The 20,374-nt window shown below is 56.9% G+C and overlaps 1 protein-coding gene across 1 annotated transcript in view; it reads right to left on the reverse strand.

Moving 5' to 3' along the window:
• The window catches only part of SPTBN5 (spectrin beta, non-erythrocytic 5), a 49,811-nt gene that overhangs the window by 24,650 nt on the left and 4,787 nt on the right, over positions 1-20,374 (reverse strand). The window contains 22 exon segments of the mRNA XM_058540537.1: positions 531-647; positions 901-1,101; positions 1,320-1,506; positions 2,354-2,568; positions 3,010-3,174; positions 3,645-3,815; positions 4,556-4,655; positions 4,856-4,995; positions 5,149-5,389; positions 6,469-6,756; positions 7,060-7,299; positions 7,522-7,652; positions 10,187-10,339; positions 11,042-11,230; positions 13,547-13,753; positions 13,838-14,038; positions 14,124-14,277; positions 14,535-14,767; positions 14,881-15,019; positions 16,551-17,182; positions 18,014-18,242; positions 18,790-18,947. Coding sequence (XP_058396520.1) covers positions 531-647; positions 901-1,101; positions 1,320-1,506; positions 2,354-2,568; positions 3,010-3,174; positions 3,645-3,815; positions 4,556-4,655; positions 4,856-4,995; positions 5,149-5,389; positions 6,469-6,756; positions 7,060-7,299; positions 7,522-7,652; positions 10,187-10,339; positions 11,042-11,230; positions 13,547-13,753; positions 13,838-14,038; positions 14,124-14,277; positions 14,535-14,767; positions 14,881-15,019; positions 16,551-17,182; positions 18,014-18,242; positions 18,790-18,947 — 4,491 coding nt within the window.

Consider the following 20,374-nt stretch of genomic DNA (forward strand, 5'->3'; position numbering starts at 1 on the left):
TGGAGCTGGTGTGGTCCTGAGTCCGATTCCAGGAAGGAGGAGAGTATTCCATGCCTCCCTCCCTTTAATCAGGGGATGCTCATGGCAGGGAGGGAGGTTTCAGGAAGGGCATTTGGTTAACTCAAAGGATGATATTTTAAGCATGGGAGGAAGAACCCTGTGGCAGATATGGAGGGAGCTAGAATAGGTGACCCCAAGAGAGGAGAAAGTGCCAGGGGAGGAGCGGAAGCAAGGAGGGAAGGCAGAGAAATCCCGAGGCCACAGGGGTGTAGACTACTACAGATACTAAAGAAGGTGGATGCCTTCTTCCAAGGGGTTGTCTCGAAGAAGGGGAGCGCTGGGGATGAGAAGAGGCCCTGCAGGATTGGCTGGGTGGTGGGGAAGGGGCTGGCTGTGTCTTCAGGAAGAAAGAGTAGGGCTTTGTGCCACCAAGCAGTAGGATATCCCCTTTGGGTATGTAACAGACCTTTTCCTCATGGCCCATCACTGCCCAAGTTCAGACCGAGTAGGGGATTCTCGGGACATGGTACCTCATGCTTCTTAATGAGCCTGAGAGTGGCTGCCTCGTCTCTGCCATAGTCCTGACTGCTCACCAGCAGCCACTTCTCCTCCACCCAGTCCTCCAGCTCTGATGCATCCAGAAAATACTGCCAAGAATGGTGCCAACTCACCTCAATGATCTCAGATGCGACCCTCCATCACCCCACGGGGACATCATGCTAGGTTCTCCAGCAGCTAGCACAAAGAGGCTTCTGTGCCCATATGGGGACCAGCCAGCTCCTGGCCTGGAGCTCTCATCACTGACCCCCCTCCCTGAGAGTCCCAGGTCCCGCAGACCTCACTCACAGAGCATGCCTGGCTTTTGCCACTTCCCCTGACCCTGTGCTCTCTGCATCCTACCTGCTGGAGAGCGACAGCCCGCTGCAGGCACTGGGCCCATGCCTCACATGCCTGCTCCAGCTCTGCCCAGCGGCCTTCTAGCTTCTGGCACTGCTCCATGATGTGCTGGGTTTGGGGGTGCCCTGAGGCTGCTAGGCTCCGTCCGGAACCCAGCAGCTGTTGCATCTGACCGTGGTGGGCTTTCACCTCTGCCCGGAGCTCCTGCCACAGAACAGCATGAGAGGCTGCTGCCTCCGAGATTCCCCTAGCCACTGGAACAGAGCCATGGATGCAGCTCTGGGCCCCAATAGTGGCAAAACTCACAGGCAGAGAATAACTGGGGCAGAGATTTGGAAATCAGGACAGCCTGAGTAGCAGAAGAGGAATTCTAAGGTCTGAATGGGAAATCAGGGATCCTGAGAGAAAAAGGGGGCCATTACCTCGTGCTTGTGGTGAAGGCTCTGGGTACCATCCAAGCATTTGGTGGAGCTGGTGGAGCTGGCACTGGGCATGTGCTCAGTCACCCACGTGAGCTCCATGTTGCTCAGGTGGTAGAACTGGTACAGCTCAACCGAGGCCCGCAGCTGCAGTCGCCGCGTGGCCAGATGTCCCTGCAGGGACTCAAACCTGGGTAGAGGCAGAATAGGTGAGGTCAAACTCTCAGTCTTTTCCTTGGCCCTGTGAAAGATGACATGAGTGGCGCCATATTGAAATAGAGCCAGAGCTGCCACTTCTGAGCAATTGCCTTGCATGTCTTGTTTTCTTTATCTTCCAAACTGGACCAAACCACCAACATTCCAAGAAGTCAGTAAGGACAAGAATATCCTGTCTGTAAGGACTGATGAAACTGGACTTTGCTGATGACTGAATCTCAACCAATCAATGACGCACAAGTCTAGCCTTTTGCCTGATGACCGAATATCAAGCCAATCTATGAAGTAAAAACCCAGCCTTACCTCATCTAGCACCAATGAACTCTTCTTTAATACAACTCACCTCATCCTCCCTTTTTCCATAAATCCCTGAGCCCCTCTCCTGTAATTGGGAGACTATTTGGGTTTCTACCCGAATCTGTGCTCCCCGAAGTGTTATCCTTTGATCCCAAATAAACGCTTTGCCTCTTAAACTGGTTTCTGTCTTTGTAGGTTGATAGGCCAGTCAGGGACCCACGAGGAACAAAGAAGGGGATGAGGGAAAGCTTCACCTGATGAGGGGGAGGCAGCTGCAGAGGGCGCAGGCCCAACCTCCCGCCCACATGACCCGCCTGACTTCAGATTGTGGGTTGCTTAGGATGCCTAGTTGGGGGCCTCGGGCCCTCCTACCCCAGGGAGGACTCTACTCATAAGGGCAGAAGTTTTGACAACCTCGGGTCCTGGAGGTGCCACTCTGCTGGGCTCACTGGGTGAAACTGCCCTTATGTTCACATTAGGGGGTGACACACAGTGGGGTAAACATGGAACAAGCAGGTGAGCACCTCTGGAGGTACTTTTGGATCTCCTCCACGATGGTTTGGGAACTGATCACACAGTGGGCCTGGGAGACAAGGGCAGCCATCTTCCCGGCCAGTGCCTGGCTCTCATCCTCCAGCTGGTGGTGCTGTTTCAGCAGCCTCTGGCTTGAGCACAGGTCCTGCCCTGTTTCTGCGCTCTGCAGGGCCCCCTCTAGCTGCTCCATCTTCTCCTTGGCATCCTGGGGAGGGTTGCAGGGCGCTGCATTAGGCTCTCCACGTATGGGCTAGTGAGCGGCCCTTCTTGGGCTCTAAGGCTGCAGCGCTGGTAGCACACCAGATTCACCAAAGCCTTATTGGGGACCTCTGTCCCCACCATTGCCCACACCCCACCAGCGGTGCCCGAACCTTCCCCTAGAGCCCCACGAATATTCCATCCCCTTCTTCGTCCCTGGGGGATTCAAATTGTGCTGCTCATATACCGGGCACACAGGAGATGATCCTGTATTGGCCTATTGGTGGGTAAAGCTAGGCTCAGAGGCCTCCAAAGGCTGCAGGTCTCCCCGTACTGCTCCCAAGTCAGCAGAACACCCAGACTCCTCCCTCCCCTTCCCGTCCTGCCTGTTCCCAGCCCAGCCCAGCCTCAGTCTCCCTCCTGTGCCCTGCCCCTCTCATTGGCCGACCTGCAGCAGCCCCCAGAGCTGGTCCTGCTGCCCAGCCTGCCGGAGCTGGTCCCCACGCTCTGCCATCTTGAGGTTCAACTCTTCCCACTTGCTCCTCAGGCCCTGAAGCCTGGTCTGCACGTCCTCCTGGGCATGGAGCCTGCTGCCCAACAGCTCTCTCCCAACCTGCAGTGGAGACAAACGCCAGGGAGCTTGTTGAACTGCTGGTACCCTGAGCAGCCACAGCAGGCTGGACCCAGGTGGCAGAGGTGGCAGGTGGCCGCCTACAAGCTGCATTCCACAGGCTGTAAGGGCTCAAGTGATTCACGTGGCCCCAAATCTGTGGCCAGAGGCAGGAGGGCCTCCCTCTGACACCAGTGAGTAGGACAGAGGGAGCGGGCATCAGGCTGCTGCTGGGGAAGAGGGATGTTCAGGTGGTGGCAGCAGGCTCTGGAGCTGGCCCCAGAGGTGAGGGGATGGGTGCCCAGCTGAGTGAAGGAGGGCGGGTGGTGGAGGAGGAAGCTGGAAGATCCTCATTTCATGGTAACCTAGGTTAAGTCTTCCTTCAGTGAGTGTGTCCCATGAAAACATGCCATGCAGCTGGGCTGGGAATTTGAGGACGAGTAGGCCCTGCACCCGCTGCCCAGCACCCCCACCTGCTGCAGGCCCTGCACGTGCCCACGGGTGGCCAGCAGCTCTCGCTCAGCTGCTTCGTGCCACTTGAGTTTCCGCAGGATGTTGCTGGGCCCTGGGGAGAGCTTATCTGCCACCAACAGCCACTTCTCCTCCATCCACAGCATCAGCTCCGCCACGTCCTGCTTCCATTCCTGCCCAGGAAACGGGAGAGAGTGGGTCTCACAGACCAGGAGTGAGGGCTGGTGCAAGGACCTCTAAGGGAGAGGGGTCTCAAAGACCCCCGTGGGGAAGGTCTGGACCCAGAGCCAGTCCTGGGGTGTAAGACAGGTGGGGTTGGGGTCACTGCTCCCAAGTGGAGACAGGGAAACCAACATTGGCAGGGGAACAGTAGGAGGAGGCCTGGGGAGCCAGGGCCTGGGCCCACGGTGCCCTGCGCCCAGAGAGGGGGAACACCCGGTCAGTCCCCCTACTCTGGTCACATCAGGTCACGTCTGACCAACTCTCCAAACAGGCTGAAGCTCCGGGAGGCCTGTGCACTGGCCCAGCTCTGAGGCCCTGTGGGGCTGAATAAATATCTGACAGAGTCAGGGTCTATAGCTGGTGCCCATGGCCCACGCGAGAGCCAAGAGTGTGGCCAGAAACGACAGGGAAGGAGAGTACCTGGATGAGGGAGGGCAAGTGGGTTATTCAAGACTTTGGGCCCAGCCCTGCCTCTGAGCAGTGTGGCCTCAGCCTCAGTTTCCCTCATCTGGAAAAATCAGAGCCACAATACCTGTCTCACAGGAGGTGCTGTGAGGGTCAGTGATGTAATGTGTGGGAAAGTGTTCTGTAAACTGTAAAGTGCTCTGCGTAGTGCACAGTTGTTCGCGCAGCAGTGGACTCTTAGGCATTCCTCTCAGGAAGGCCTCATGCACCTGGCCCGTCCCTTCACCTGGAGCTGGAGGGAAGCCAGCAGTTGTCTCTTCCTCTGCTCACTCCTCTCCTGGACCCTGGTCCACTGTGCCTGGACGCTCTGCAGCTGCCCTCTGACCCTGGAGGGCAAGTGGAGGGGAGCAGGGGGTAAGGAGGGGTCCACTCTGCCCGAGGCCTACCCTGAAGGTTGGGCCCATCGATGCCCAGGGTGCACCCCCGTCCTGCCACTCCCCATGCACTCTCCCAACCTCAGGGCAACAGGCTGTGCAGGCTGAGAAAGAAAGGGGGGCAGGTGCTGCCCACACAAGCCCAGCCTCACCTGTGTGCAGCAGGGTGTTGGCTCTGAGCCAGCTTCTCGCCACATGCCCGCAGAGCCTCTGCCTGAGGGCCAAGGGTGCCCAGGAGCCGCCCAAACTCCTGGTGCTGCTGCAGCAGGCTCTGCGCGTCCCCCACGTCCTCCTAGGGGTGCAGAGACCTGGGGTCATGCCTGGGAGGATGGGGGTCTGCACCATCTCACCCACTGCTGGCCCAGAGACCTCCCACCCAGCCTGGCTTCTAAGCTCCCTCCAGAGACAGGAAGAAGCACCCAGCTGCACATCGCTGGCTCCATACCCCAAGGCTGTCCAGCTGCAGGAAGGCCTCGCGGTTGGCACAGGTGGCAGTGAAACCATTCACTTCTCGGCTGAACCTCTGCAGCTCCAGCCCCTCCTGCAGCCGCTGCTGTCTCTGCTCCCAGGTGGCCTTCAGCTCCCGGCCTTGCTGGCCCAGGAGCCTCAGAGCACTGGCCACCTCCTGGGAGTCCGGGGAGTCCAAGGCTGCCAAGGGCTGGCCCTGAGCCTCCAGCTGCTGCAGCCTGTCCAGGACGACAGGCAGAGGGTCAAACCTCGTCCGCTCCTCTCACTGACCTTCCTCCCCTCTCGCCTCCATGGTCATTCCTTTTGGAGCTCTGATGGAAGGGTAACCGGTAGGGGTTCAGAGGCCGCTTAGCCCTGTTGGTTCACTCGTCCCATGGGACAGCTGTGCCCTGGCCCACTGGCGAGACACTGAAGGTAACGGGCCCAGCACAGAACTCAGGACTCAGTAAACTCATGCTCCCTGCCATGTCACACCCTCGCTCCAGTGGGCCATCCTAACGGCCGATGCCCAGGCAAGTAGACAAGCTGAGGTAGCACAACACAGAAAAATCGCTCACACCATGTACATGCCTGAGCGCAGGGCCACTGCCAGCCCAAGTGGAGCCTCGAGCAATTAGCAAAGGCACCCACCCCTCTCAGCCTGTTGCAGCCCAAAGGCACACAGCTTGGGAACAGGTAACACCTTTGAGTGAATTAGAAAAAGGCTCCACTTCCTCTGAGCTGTTGCAGCCCCGAACCAGGCAGGAGAGTGTGGTGAGCAGAGGATGGAATGGATTCAGTGCCCGCTCGGCCACCTGTCAGGCCCCCTCATGCAGGGCACAGCCTGCAGACTGTACTCGGCGACACTGCCTGCCTGACAGACCTGCCCCATCATCCCTGCAGGAGGAGAGGCATCGCCATACTGAGCAGGGGGCTGTCTTAGTCCCATGGGGGTCCTGAGCCATTTGACTCCAGGGGCCGGTGGGGTCTGCATTACCCAGAATGGCCGGGGAGGCTAGGCTGCCCTGACTGAAAGCAACCCATTAGGCTCACCTGGATGGGGTATGGCCAGGCCTGGACTGGACAGAACCTTCCAGGAAGCTCAGACTCTGCCCTAGGTCTCTCTTCAAAGTATGCAGGATGCCTGAGCAGTCCTCAGTTACATCCCTCTCCTTGAAAATCTCAAGCACCATGCCAGACACCAGCCTAGGCCCGTCCCCTGGGTGATGCACTGCTTCCTGATTCTTTCTTTTGGGTGGCCTGTCCCCACAGGCCTTGGCCAGTCCAAAGCACGCTCTGTCTGCCCTCCTGTCCTGACCTCTCCTGCTGCAGGTGTATCTCCTCCAGCAGGTCTTGGTGCTCCATCAGCAGCCGCTGGGCTGAGGCCACGTCCACCACTTCCTCCTCGCTGTGCAGCTGAGCCCGGACACCCTCAGCCCACAGCAGCAGTCGCCGGCTTTCTTGCAGGAAGCCCTGCCGGGCCCGCGCCTCGGTCTGGGCCTGGGCCTGTTGGGCCACTTGTCGCTGCGCTCGCTCCAGCAGCCCCTGCAGCGTCTCCACCTGCTCTTGCAGGGACTGGCTCTCTGCGGGGCCCGACTCCTCGACTCTGGGAGATGGGGCCCACCGCCCAGTCAGTGCCCTGCCCTAGGCTCGGTGCCCAGGCCTGTGTTCCCCAGGGAGTGGTGGCGACTCTGAACTCCCACTTCACTCTCAATTTAGGGGCAGCAAACCTTCACGGCTCCCCTTTCCCCACAAGCATGTTCTCACATTGTTCCCCCATCATTGCCCCTGCTCTTCAGACAGCACATCCTGCCCATCCTCCCCACCCCAATTTCTGTCCCCTCTCTCATTCCATAGCCCTGCTCAGGCCTTCCCTGCCTCCCATCACTGGGCCAGACCCAGGCCGTACTTGATGGCCACCCTCTGCAGGTAGTGGATGCTCCTCTCTAGTGCTAGCATCTTCTGCTGGGCCAGTTGTAGGACATGGTGGCTGTCCTCGGAGTGCCCCGGCTCCAGGGCTTCCAGCTGGAGTATCACACCTTGCAGCTGGACCTGTGTGGATCCACACTCCTGCAGAAAACTGCACACGTCTGTGGTGTGCACCAGCTGCATTTCCTTCTCTTTCTTCAGGGCCTCCAGCTGCCCCCACCTGGGCAGGGGGAACAGGGATGTCTCCATCACAGGGACACCTCTCCGTTCATCCTAGGGCCTCGGCCAGAGGCTCACATGACAGACACTGGCGGGCTGGCTGTCCCCACACCTTCTCCTCCCTGTCTCCGACATGTCCAGTCTTTCCTCCTGGCAACATGGGAGGCAGGCGAGCAGGCATCCAGCCTGTGCCCATTGCCCTGTACTCCCTCCCCATTCTCACCTCTGGCTCAGTTCCTCCTGCTGTCGCTGGATTTGGGGGCAGTCTCCAGGACATCTCTGCTTCAGCTGCTCAGCACAACTGCTGACCTCAGCCCAGCGGCTCCTTCCCACGGCCAGAGCAGAGAGGAGGTTCTGGGGAAAGGAGGACCCAGGGCTTGAGGGGGCTTTTTCTCTTCCCACACTCCCCACAAGACTACAAATGACCTCAGACATGCTCTGCTACAGAGATGGTTGAGCTGCACCCCTCTGGAAGGACGGGGATCTGCGTCCCTATGCAGAGATGGGATGCGAGGGGAGGGCCCTTTAAAAATTCAAGGCCAGGCATCCAAATTGGAAAGGAAAGAGTAAAACTGTCACTATTTGCAGATGACATGATATCATACACAGAAAACCCTAAAGACTCCACCAAATAACTATTATAATTAATAAACGAATTCAGTAAAGTTACAGGATACAAAAATCAATATACAGAAATCTGTTGTATTCTACACTAATAATGAACTATCAGAAAAAGAAATTAGGAAAACAGTCCCATTCACAACTGCATCAAAAAGAAATAAAATACCTAGGAATAAATTTAACCAAGGAGGTAAAAGACCTGTACATTGAAAACTACAAGCCATTGATGAAAGAAATTGAAGAAAACACATACAAATGGAAAGATAGTCCATGTTCATGAATTGGAAGAATTAACATTGTTAAAATGTCCATACTACCCAAAGCAATCTACAGATTCAATGCAATCTCTACCAAAATTCCACTTTTGAAATTTTTCACAGAAATAGAACAAATAACCCTAAAACTTGTATGGAACCACAAAAGATCCTGAATAGCCAAAGCAATCTTGATAAAGAAGAACAAAGCTGGAAGCACCACACTCCCTGATCTCAAACTATAATAGAAAGCTATAGTAATCAAAACAGTATGGTATTGGCATAAAAACAGACATATAGATCAGTGGAACAGAATAAAGAGCCAAGAAATAAACCCATGCCTATATGGTCAATTAATTTACAACAAAAGAGCCAAGAATATACAATGGGGAAAAGACAGTCTCTTCAATAAATAGTGTTGGGAAAACTGGACAGCCACATGCAAAAGAAAGAAACTGGACCACTATCTTACACCACACACAAAAATTAACTCAAAATGGATTAAAGAATTGAATGTAAGACTTAAAGCCATAAAACTCCTAGAAGAAAACGTAGGTGGTAAGCTCCTTGACATCGGCCTTGGCAAGAGTTTTTTGGATTTTACACCTAAAGCAAAGCAAAAATAAAGAAGTGGGACTACAACAGACTAAAAACTTTCTGCACAACAAAGGAAACTATCAACCAAATGAAAAGGCAACTTACAGAACGGGAGAAAATATTTGCAAATCATATCTCTGAAGAGAGGCTAATATCCAAAATATATAAAGAACTCATACAACTCAATAGCAAAAAAACAATCTGATTAAAAAATGGGCAGAGGATCTGAATAGACATTTTTCCAAGGAATATATACAGAAGGCCAACAGATATATGAAAAGATGCTTAATATCACTAATAATTAAGGAAATGCAAATCAAAACCACAATGAGATATCACCTCACACCTGTTAGAATGGCCATTATCAAAAAGATAAGAAATAAGTGTTGGCGCGGATGTGGAGAAAAGGGAGCCCTTGTGCACTGTTGGTGGGAATGTAAACTGGTGCAGCCACTATGGAAAACAGTATGGAGGTTCCTCAAAAAATTAAAAATAGAACTACCATATGGTCCAGCAATTCCACTTCTGGGTATTTTTCCAAAGGAAATGAAAACACTAACTGGAAAAGATATCTGCACCCCCACGTTCATTACAGCATTATTTACAAGAGCCAAGACATGGAAACAACTTAAGTGTCTATCAATGGATGAATGGATAAATAAAATGTGGCGTGTATACACATACATATACATATATATACACACACACACATATATACACACACACATATAATGGAATATTATTTGGCTATAAAAAAGAATGAAATCTTGCCATTTGGGACAACATGGATGGACCTTGAGAGCATTATGCTAAGTGAAATAAGTCAAACAGAGAAAGACAGATATCATGTGATTTTACCTATACGTGGGATCTAAAAAAAAAAAAAAAAGCTCATAGATACAGAGAACAGACTGGTGGTTGCCAGAGGTGGGGAGTGGGGGAGTGGGCGAAATGGGTGAAGGTAGTCAAATGGTACAAACTTTCAGTTATAAAATAAATAAGTCATGGGGATGTAATGTACAGTACACCCACTGTAGTCAATAATACTGTCAGCATACTTGAAAGCTGCTAAGAGAGTAATCTTAAAAGTTCTCATCATAAGAAAAAAATTCTGTGACTATGTATGGTGACGAATGTTAACTAGACTTGTGGTGATCATTTCACAATATATACAAATATCAAGTCAGTATGTTGTACACCTGAAACTAACATAATGTTGTATGTCAAGTACACCTCGATAAAAAAACAATTCAAGGCCAGCTCCCTCGCTCCCTCTTCTGAGACAGGACCGTAGTTAATGCAGAGAGCTGAGGAACAAAGGGCAGGCAGGAGCAAGGTGAGGAGGGAGAAGGATGGGAATAAGCAGGGGCAGCAGGACAAGCAGCGGAGACCCCCTCAGCTCCCAGGGCGCTGTACCTCATATCTGAGCTGCATGACCTCCACGTTGTCGGCCTGGGGCTGCAGCGTTAGGAACAGTGCTGTCTGGTTTTCCAGCCAGGACTGGAGCTCCCCACATGAGCCATAGAAGCCAAACAGGGCCACTGCCTCCTCCAACCGGGCCCTGCGGTGCTGAGGAGGGGCCGGCCCGGAGGATGGGGTGAGGGTCAGTGCCCTTCATGGAGTGCTCAGAGCAGGTCCCCATCACCCCGCAACACAGGGCCCAGGGCCAGGGCAGAGAGGGCCCTATGTCCTCCGTCAGGGGTGCAGGAAAGGGAGCTGGCAAGAGCTTAGCTCGGGGGAAGGGGTCCTGGCAGTGGGCTCATCTGACCTTGTCCTTTCACACCATTTGGCTCTAAGGTACAACCCACACACCTCCCATGGGACTGGCCCCGCCTTCTGGCCCACCCCCTCTCCAGGCTCTTCCTCTACCCTCTGTGTCCACTCTGTCCTCCAGGCCTCTGGCCTTCACTCCTCCACTGGGACTCTTTCCCGCCTTTGCATAGGTCCTGCCTAGAACACTGTCCCCCGCCATCTCCTCTGCCCTCCTCCTGGCTTTCCCTGCTCTCAGCTTCTTGTTGTTCAAGTCTCAGCCTAAATGTCCTTCCCTCAGAGACGCCCTCCATGACTCCCCAGCCAGACCTGGGCTCCCCCCTCCCATGCTCCCATCACACCCACATCTGTCTCACGACTTGTTTCATGTCTTCTTTGCCAGGAAGTAAGCTCCTTGAGGGCAGGGAGCACATCCAGTCACTGCTCTGTCCCTGGGCTCACGGCTCAGGGTCTACCACGGAGCAGGTGCGCCATGAACATTTCTTGAACCAGGAGTGTTACCTCTGCCAGGGCCCGCAGGGCCTCATAATCCTGGCTCAAGCGGTCCTGCATCTGGAGTATGGTGTTGGGGTCAGGCTCAGCCGGAAGGGCCATCTTCTGGGTGTCCCAGGGGCCAGAGTGGCAAGAAACCTCACGCCAGGCCCCCAGGTTCCTCAGGCCTTCCCTTGGAGAGCTCAGGGCAGACACCACCTGTGACGAGAGGACAGAGGGCAGTGTGTCCAGAGGGTGCTCCTCCAAAGCAGCAGAAGGCTTGGCAGGGTGGGGCCAGTGGTTGTACCTGGGGTTCCTGCTCTATAACGTGGCTGATGGGCACCTTGGCCTGGCAGCCCTCCCAGTCCTTCAGCTCCCAGGTGTCGGGGCCCGTCTGGTATGCCGGCTGCAAGGCCTCTCCTGGGAGCCGGGTGAAGTGTGCCCCTGTGGGAGCACAGGTTCTGAGGGCTGCACAGGTCCTGCTCCTTTTCTTGACCCAGGAGCTGGCCAGCAGGGCCGGGTGGGGGATTATTTATTACCTACTGCTCCCTGTGTTGGCCCCTCTGCAAGGAGCCTTGGGGGCTGGAAGAGAAGGAGAAGGGCTGGACTTTCCCTTCCAGGGGCTTACGACCTTCTCAGGATTGCAAGGCCACAGACCCAGACCCTGGGACACCACCCAGGACCGCCCATAGATAAGCAGAATGTGCGTTGCGTGAAATAAATACTGTGGGTGTCCAGGGAGAAAAACAGTCAGAACAGTCTGGGGCTGTTGGGAAAGATTCCAAGGATAAGTTGGGCCTCAGTGGGCTTTGCCAGGGGAGGAGATTTTGCAGAGGGGGAGGCAAAGTGGCTCTGGTGGCAGGAGCTGGGGCAGAGAGGGGTGGGGGAAGCACAGGCTGGCCCTCCCTAGGGGCAAGGGTCAGACAGAGCAGCCGCAGCCAGGCTGGCTACTCAGGTTGGGCTGAGGGGACTGAAGCAGAGGAATAGGCACAGAAACAGACTGGCGAGGGGGCGAAAACAGAGAGAAGCGGGAAGCGGGACAAGGAAGACTCAGAATTTCGGGCAGCTCCACCTCCTTCTTTCTGCTGAGCCCCAAATCGCCTCCCCTTAATTTCCTCCCTTCAGTCCTCGGAGGCCCCAGGGAGCCACACACAATAAATTCACGATGGTCTGTTGAGGCTCCCACAAGGCACCTTGGCCTTGTACCTCTGTAGATGAAGCGCATCTGGACCTGGGGACACGGCTGCTGGCTGCCTGGTGGTGCTAAGATTTGGGTCCCATCCTGGGCTCTCCCAGTCGCATCACCATCAACCCTGCTCCAGTCTTCTGGGGGCTCCCTCTGTGTGGAGGAGGGAAGGCTCTGCTTAACTGCTGAAGTGGCTCCCCAACCCCAGCAGAGGGGCACCTCTGCACGCACCCCCTCCCCCAGGCATTATTGGGCAAAGCAACGGCCTGAAAATGCCAGGGACCAGGCCTAACCCCTCTACCAACGCCAGGAGGCCGGGCAGTAGAGGACACAGCCCTGGACCAGGAGTCGGGAGGCCTCTCCAGCAGGGATAACCACGTGTCCTCAGGCAGTAACTGGGCCTCTCTGAGCCTTGGTTACCTCATCTGTAAAGTGAGGAAGTTGGACCAGACAACTGCTAATATACTGTGGATCTGTTTTCAATAATTGTTAACCATGTGGTCCAGGGAATAAATGCAAAGGAAAAGGGAGAGATGGACCTCAGCTAAGTTAGAACCATAGACCTCTCAGACCTGGCTGTGTCAGGTGCCATAAATGGTCAGCCCAGTCAGCTGCTCTCTACCTGGCCAGGCCACCTCCCGAGACATGAGGACCTGAGTGGCAGCTCAGAGGGTGAACCGGACATGACCAGGCAGAGAGAGAGGGTCCAGGACATGGAGCTCCCTTAGGGATGAGGGTAGAGGAGCCAAACCTCAGTGCAGGGTCTGAGGGCATACTTTACACATCTTGAGCTACACACACATCCTCTCGAAAGAGAACTGCAAACCCTGATGAGGCTGGGCCAATCTGCCCACCACGCATGTGTGTTTAAAAACCGAGGGCTCAATGAACTGAGGGAGGAGTTTCAGAAAGCAGTCTGGTGTAGCCATTAGGCCACCCCAAACCTACAAGCACCAAGTCAGGAGAGAAAGCAGAACAGGGCTTAAGGGTGAAGGGGACCTTAGGCCTGGCAGTGAAAGTAAAGGGGACATTCCTGGAGGAAGCTGATTAATGCCTGGAAACTGGCGGGCAGCGTGAGCAAAGCTGAACTATACTCGGAGGACCTCCACAGCCGCGGACAGACAGGATTCCACTAACTCTCGGCAGGGGCAGCAGGTGAGATGCTGCTGAGGAGGAGTGGGGCACTTCCAAGCCTTGGGGAAGGCTAAGATTCCTGGGTCTGGGGCTACAAAAGCCCTCCCACTTCCGCTCTCGGTATGGCCATAAGGGATGGGGCGCATCGCAGAGACCACGTGCATTTGGTGTCAGAGGCCTGCGGGTCTGGGTCCCTGCCTGGTGCCCGCGCGTACCGTGAGCGCCACCCGGGCCGCGGCCGCCCGCGCCTGATCGTCCAATCTGTGCAGCTCGGCCCCGAAGGCGCGCACGGCGCGCTCCAGCCGCAGGTGGCGCAGCAGCAGGGCCTGGGCGGCCGCCTGGTCCTGCCCGCAGGACGCGCTCTCCAGCGCGGACCCCCGCTCCCGTAGCCACGAGGCCGCGTCTGCAGCGTCGGCGAAGTACTGCGGGGAGGGGCTGGCTGGGCGCGGGCCGACCCTGCATGCCCGCCCCGGCCGCCCGCCACCCGCCACCCGCCGCCCGGATACCTGCTGGAAGAGCAGGGCTGCCTGTAGCCGCGCGCCCCGCCCCGCCGCCCGGGTCCAGAGCCGCCGCCACGCGCCCTGCACCGCCTCGGCCCGCTCCCGGGGGTCCGGCTGCGTCGGGGGCCCGCGGGCGCCCAGCTCGCATCCCCTCCGCACGAGATCAGCGCACACGGCCTCGTGGCGGCGGAGCTCAGCTTCCAGGGCCTGGCGGAGCGCAGAGCAGGGAGCTCGGTGAGGGGAAGGAAGGGACAGCAGGGTGGCGACAGGCAGGGGGCGCGGTAGCAGGCACCTTGTGTTTCTGCAGGGCCACTGCGATCTGGCTGAGATCCCGGCCCAGGGCCGCGTCCTCCACCAGCTGGCGGTGCTCCCTCAGCCAGGCTTCCTCCTCCTCACAGTTGTGCAGGAACTCTGCTTGCTGCAGGGTCTGCTCCAGCAAGGCCCGCCTGAGGGACAGCAAGGGCCACCGAGGGGCTTGGGGAGTCATGGCGCTTGCGGAGGGAGTTTCTCTACCAGGCTCAAACACTCCCCCTTAGACGGGAGTTGTCTTTCCCCTGGATGACTCAACAGGGGAAACAGAGGCCTTGGGGGTGAGGGTCGGCTAGAGGAAGTTGCCAGGCCAGCAGTATTTTAACCTGGGCAGGGGGTAATTTGGGTCACAGAAAAGTTCTGGAGAAGGTAGAAGAGTTGGGCAAGCTCTTACCGGGCCCTGACAAGAGACACCAGACTCTGGTGGAGCTGGGCCAGCGCCCCGGCCTTGGCCTGCAGCGCCTCCACACTGGTGCCTAGGGAGGAGTCCAGCTCCGTGGTCCGGTGGGCAAGATGGCTCACATGGGCTCCGTGGGCTGAGACCTGCGCCTCCAGCAGGTCATGCCTCTGCAACAACTCCACGACCTCTGCCAGCTGCTGCCCACAGGCTGTGGAGCTGGCCAGCACCTGGCCAGGGACAGATGAGTGGTCAGTGCAGTCCCAGAGTGCTGGGTCCCCATGAGTGCCAGTGCTGACACACTCGGCTGTGTTTCCCAGCGGTCTGCTGGTCCAGGGCCCACCTGCAGCTCCTTGAGCTGGTTGAAGGCAGTCTCTACCTCCTGCAGCAGGCTCCGCGCAGCCTGCATACCTGCCATCTGCCTCCTTTGCCCGTGAAGACGCTGAAGGAGCCGCTCCCAGCGCCGAGTGATCTCCAACTGCCTGGAGGACATGAGAATAGGGTGGTCTCCACTGGGCTGGGGCAGGGAAGCTACTGTAGGGTCCACAGCTGGTTGGGGGGCTTGGTTGTCCTGGAGGAGCCCCAGCTCCGTGGCTGGGGGCTGTGCACATCATAGCCTGGGGCAGTTGGGACAGTGTGTCCCTGCCTCTTAGGCACAGGCAGAGAAGCCAGAAGGAGGGCCTAGAAGGTTCAGGCCTTCGTGGCCCCCCTAGCCTTCTTTCTGGTCCCCATATCAGTGATAGCAGCTCCCTCCTTCTAGGTGCCTGGGCTAAAATCTTGATAACTCACTTTCTCACACCCCAGATCTGATCTGTCTGCAGATCCTCTTGGATTCAAAATATATCCAGAATCCCACCATTTCTCATCACCTCCACTGCTTCTCTGGCCTGGATTATTGCAATAGCTTCATAACTGGTCTCTCTGCTTCTGCCTTTGTCCCTTCAGTCTGTTCCCGACATGGCATCCAGAGTGATCACTGGGAAACAGAAGTTGGATTGTGTCACTCCTCTGCTCAAGCCCTCCCATGATTTCCCATCCTTTTCTGAGTGAAAACCAAGTCTTTACTGTGCCCTATAGAGCCCAGCGTGATCCCTGCCCCCACCCCTCACTCCTGACTTCAGCTGCCACTTGTTCACTTTGGCCAACACTGGCCTCCATGCCATTCTTTAAACATGCCAGGCATGTCCCCCCCCCGCCCCGGGGACACTGCACTAGCCCTTCTCTCTGCCTAGTATATAGTCCGTCCCCATACCTGTCTGGCTGCCCCGTCTCTTCTTTCTGGTCTTTGCTCAAAAGTGAACCTCCTCTGATCACCCAGCCCAACCCTCTCCCCCGACCTTGGTATTCCCCTATCCTGCTTTATTATTATTTTTTATCACTATCTCACATACTATATATTTTTCCTATCTGTTTTCCTTAGTAGTGTGTAAGCTCCATGAGGGGAGGGATTTTCACTTGTCCTCCTCACTGCTCAATTTCCAGCACCTAGCACCTTGCTTGGGACGCAGTAGATGCTCAATAAATGCTTGTGTAGTGAATGAATTAGTAAGAGGCTTACCTGGAAAGAACAGTGCTTTACCAAAAGGGGTGAATTACGGGTGGTGGAATTGTGGGCATCAGAGGGAGCTGGAGCTTTTTATTTATTTATTTATTTTTTTGTGAGGAAGTTCAGCCCTGAGCTAACATCTGCCAATCCTCCTCTTTTGCAGAGGAAGACTAGGCCTGGGCTAACATCCGGCCGACCTTTCTCCACTTTATGTGGGACACCGCCATAGCATGGCCTGACACGCGGTGCATCGGTGCGCGGCCGGGATCTGAATCTGGGCCGCCAGCAGCGGAGGGCGTGCACTTAACCGCTACGCCACGGGGCCGGCCCCTAGATCTTTTTAAAGGGAGCCCTGAACCCATCAATCGCCCCTCTCCTCTGTTGCCAGGAATGGGCAGGTGTAAGATAGCGGTATCCTAGGAAGGTCTTAGCCTGTTTTGAGGACGGTTCACATGCCCAAAGCTCACCTGTGGGCCACATCTGCCCAGCCATGGTACTGTTCCTGCTGGAGGATGTCCGCGAGCTCGGCCAGGGCCTGGAAGCGCCCCTCCTGGGGCAGGATGCTGGCCTCCAGCATGCCCAGCCTCTGGGCAGCCGCCTCCACTGTGGCCGGGCTGGCCGGCGGGGCTGTGGCCTGGCCCAGCACTTGCTCTGTATCTGTCAGGAAGCTCTCCCGGAGGGCCGCCTTGCGCTGGAAGCGCCGGGCCAGGGTTTCCAGCCGCTCTAGCTGCAGAAGCCTCTGCTGCAGGGCCTGGCTCCTCAAGGCCTCTGCCTGCTCCAGGCCTGCCCAGCGCTGGCACAGCTCCACAGGGCCCAGGCCCTCCTGAGGCAGGAAGGGCCTGCGGTTCTGGGCTCGGAGTGCTGTCTGCAGCCGGAAGAGCAGGGCCTCCGTGGCCCCTCGCTGCTGCAGCCGCGGTGGCTTCTCCTGGATGCGGAACGAGGCAAAGTCCACCAGTAGCTGGCGCATGGCAGGCAGGGAGTCTGGGAAATCCCGCGCCTCCAGCTGCACCTGCTTCTCTGCAATCCAGCGTAGCAGGTCGGCCACCAGCTGCTCGTACTGGGTCTGCAGCTCCTCTGTCTCCTGGAGCTGCAGCAGGATCTAGAGGAGGGCATGGGAATGGGTCAGGGTGGCACTCGGGGCAGACCCTGGAATGGAGGCACTCTCCTTTTGGATGCTGAGTGCCAGCCAGCATCACCCAGCTGGGCCATAGTTCCTTCCCTCACTGAGGTGCACTAAAGTGGGGGGCCTCCCAGCCCCCAGAGAAGCGGGTCTGCCCTCATTTTACACTCAGACCTGGGAGCGTGGGGCTCCCGTCCTGCCTTCCTCCATCTTATTTTACCCCATTTGGCCTCACCCCTGGGGGTGCTATTCTTTTTCTGAGCCTTCTTTCCCTTCCCTGAGGCCTCCACACTCCCAAAGCAGCTCAGAGCCCTTGGCCTGGATCATCTCCCCCAAGCCCAAGTGAGACACCAACCCTGAGAACAGCCCTCCCAGGCCTCAGCCTCTGCCATCGTGCCCAGAGAACAAGAGAGCCGCCCAAAAACATGGACTCAGCCCGGCAGAGCTGCTTCTGTGCCTGTCCTTGCAGAGTCCGGCTCTCTGAGCCTTTTATCCCATTAGGAGCTTAACAGCCTAGGAGCAGAGGGGGAGGGGGAGGGACAGGAGGGGATGTCGCTCACCTGGCTTTCCCTATGTGCCAGGCACCGTGCTGGGTGCTCTGCCCATGCTCCTTGGAACAGTCATAGCAGCCTCTGTCACCCAGGCATTATCGTCTCCATTGTACAGATGGAGCACAGTAAGTTAGGTGATGTGGCCAAGGCCACGCGGCTAGGAAGTGGCAGGGGCAGGCTTCAAGCCCAGGTGTGTCTGACTCGGGGGCCCATGCTTGCCCCCACCTCTCCTCGATGCTGCCTTCCCTTTGTCACCAACCTTCGCCAGTCTCCTCTGGACGGTCTGCCCCTGGTGCAGGCGGGAGAAGTGGTGGTAGTAGAGGGAGACGTAGGTCATGATGGAGCGCTCGTCGGGCTGGAGGGCTGCCACGTCCTCAGGGTCCAGCAGCTGAGCAATGCCCAGCTCCTGCTCAGCCACGTGGAAGGCGAAGTCGAGGTTGTACAGTGGGCGGTCGGGACGCAGGGAGCCGTAGTCCAGCAGGTCTGGCCTGGACAGAGAGCAGGCAGGGCGCTTCACCAGGGTAAGTTACTGCTCTGGTTTCAGTGGACGTATTAAAAAAGCAGACAAGCTCCTACTGGTCATTCACACCTTACCCTGGGTTAGTTTTCCCCTGATGGTTATCTGAGATCCTGGCTGGAGGAATAGGGCCCTAATAAAGAGGGGAGGGCTAATTTGGCTCAGGGGCCAGGCTGCTGGGCAGGGGGAGATGCTCCAAAAGGGCTGGCACTTGCCCGGGAGAGGACTGAGAATAGAATCAGGGACACAGAAGGTGGTTAAAGGCAAACCTGGCCAATTCCATGGAATTTCCCAGGAAAGGGGGGAGGGGTAATCATAGTCCAGGGCCTCAGCCATCAGCCCTTTCTACTTCTATGCCCGGGGCACAGGGGCCAGAGGGATATGCGAGAAGGGGCAGGTTGAGCACCCAAGCCCCAGAGCAGTTGGGTCAGTGGCTGGAGGCCTCCAGGAGGAAGGCTGAAGCCCGCCTCAGGCCAGGTCAGGGCTGGAGGGCGCTGGCCCCTCTCCCTCAAGCTCACCGGTGGGCGTGGATGAGCGCGCTGAAGCCAAGCCCGTTGCTCCAGCTGCGGGAGAAGTCAGTGATGCTGACGTTGGCGTAGCAGGCCGTCTTCCGCTGGCACCAGACCAGCAGAGCTTCCTTGGCAGACAGCAGGGCTGCACTGGCCCCGAACTCCTCCTGGAAGGACAGGGCAGCGGTCACCACGCGGGGACCGGTGGGGAGGCAGCAGAGCCTGAGGCCGCGGGAGAGGCAGACTGGGCACCATGGTGATCCTGTTCCCCCACCTGGAGGCGGATGCAGACTGTTCTCTCTTAAGAGCATCTGATTTTATTCGATTTCATTCATGGTGGGCAGTGATTGGGGGTGAGAAAAATTGTCCTTCTAAAGAAGCGGAGCGCCTGAAAGCTGTCACCTTGAAGAAGCTGGCTTTGAGTCACAACTGGTGACAACAGCAGCAGTAGCTCCTGTTTCTCCAGCCCTTCTGATGGGCCGGGCATTGTGCTGACCGACCCTGGGCTGCAGAGTTGAGGCTGGGCTTCGTTAGACTGGCTCCTGGTCACTGGGGCTTTCTGCCAGCCAGGAGCCGGGCCGTACACATGGCTCTCCACCCTTCACAGCCCTGTGAGGTAGGCACGATTAGCATTTACATTCTAAGGATGACACAACAAGGTGCACTAAGAGAGATGAGGAAGCGGCCAGGGTTCCCTAGCTGATAGGCGAGGGTCTCCCTTGACCCAGGAACATCTGACAGAGAGCCCACCTCTGAGTGGTGAGCCCACCCATCTACCATCTCAACACCTCACATGGCTGCCTGAGGGCAGAGCTGGTGCTGCTTCTTCAGGCTGGGAAACGACCATCTATACCTGGTTTCAATCCCCTCCCCACCGCGCCATATTCCTCCTACTGACAATTTCCTTCACTCTGCCACTCTTGGCTTCTATCTGCCCCACCCCTGCTCTCTCTCACTCAGCACTTCTTTCCCTCCTCTCTCCTCCCCTCTCCTACTTCTTTCCCTGCCCTCCATTCCTACCTAGTCCCTGACCGTCCCTCAGGGGCCCTTTCCTTCCATCCACTCCCTCCCTCGCCCCTCACAACACAAAGCCCCCCTTCTCCTTTCTCCTCTCCCACGCTTCCTCTCATTTTCTCCCCCTCTCTATCAATTCCTGTTTATAAACTCAAAATGTCAAAGCAGAGCAGGCTGCATTTCTGCCCCTGCCCTTTGTGCCCTCAGCTTGGGTAGGAAGGACATGTGGGCAGAAGTGCAGGGAGGGAGGGCCAGGAACCGGGCTCTGTCACAGCAAGGCTGTGATACCCTGAGCGGCTGCACTGGCCAGGCAGACAGGAACCAGGAGAGATTCTGGGGAGGAGCACGTGAGGGAGCGGGGTCAGCCTGTTCCAGACATGGCTGAGTTTTGAGGGGGCATGACCTGAGCCGGCTGCAGACAAGCAGAGCCAGCAGGGCAGATGACAGCCAGTTAGGGGAAGATGTGGACCTGGTGATCCCAAGGGAAAGGGTGGCAGGGCACCTGGGTCTGGCTTAGGGGACTGGGTAGGGGAGCATAGCCTCCTGGAAGGGCTTGAGGTCAGTTAGAAATTCAGCCACC

Source organism: Diceros bicornis, chromosome 5 (assembly GCF_020826845.1).
Source record: "Diceros bicornis minor isolate mBicDic1 chromosome 5, mDicBic1.mat.cur, whole genome shotgun sequence".
Taxonomy (NCBI): domain Eukaryota; kingdom Metazoa; phylum Chordata; class Mammalia; order Perissodactyla; family Rhinocerotidae; genus Diceros; species Diceros bicornis.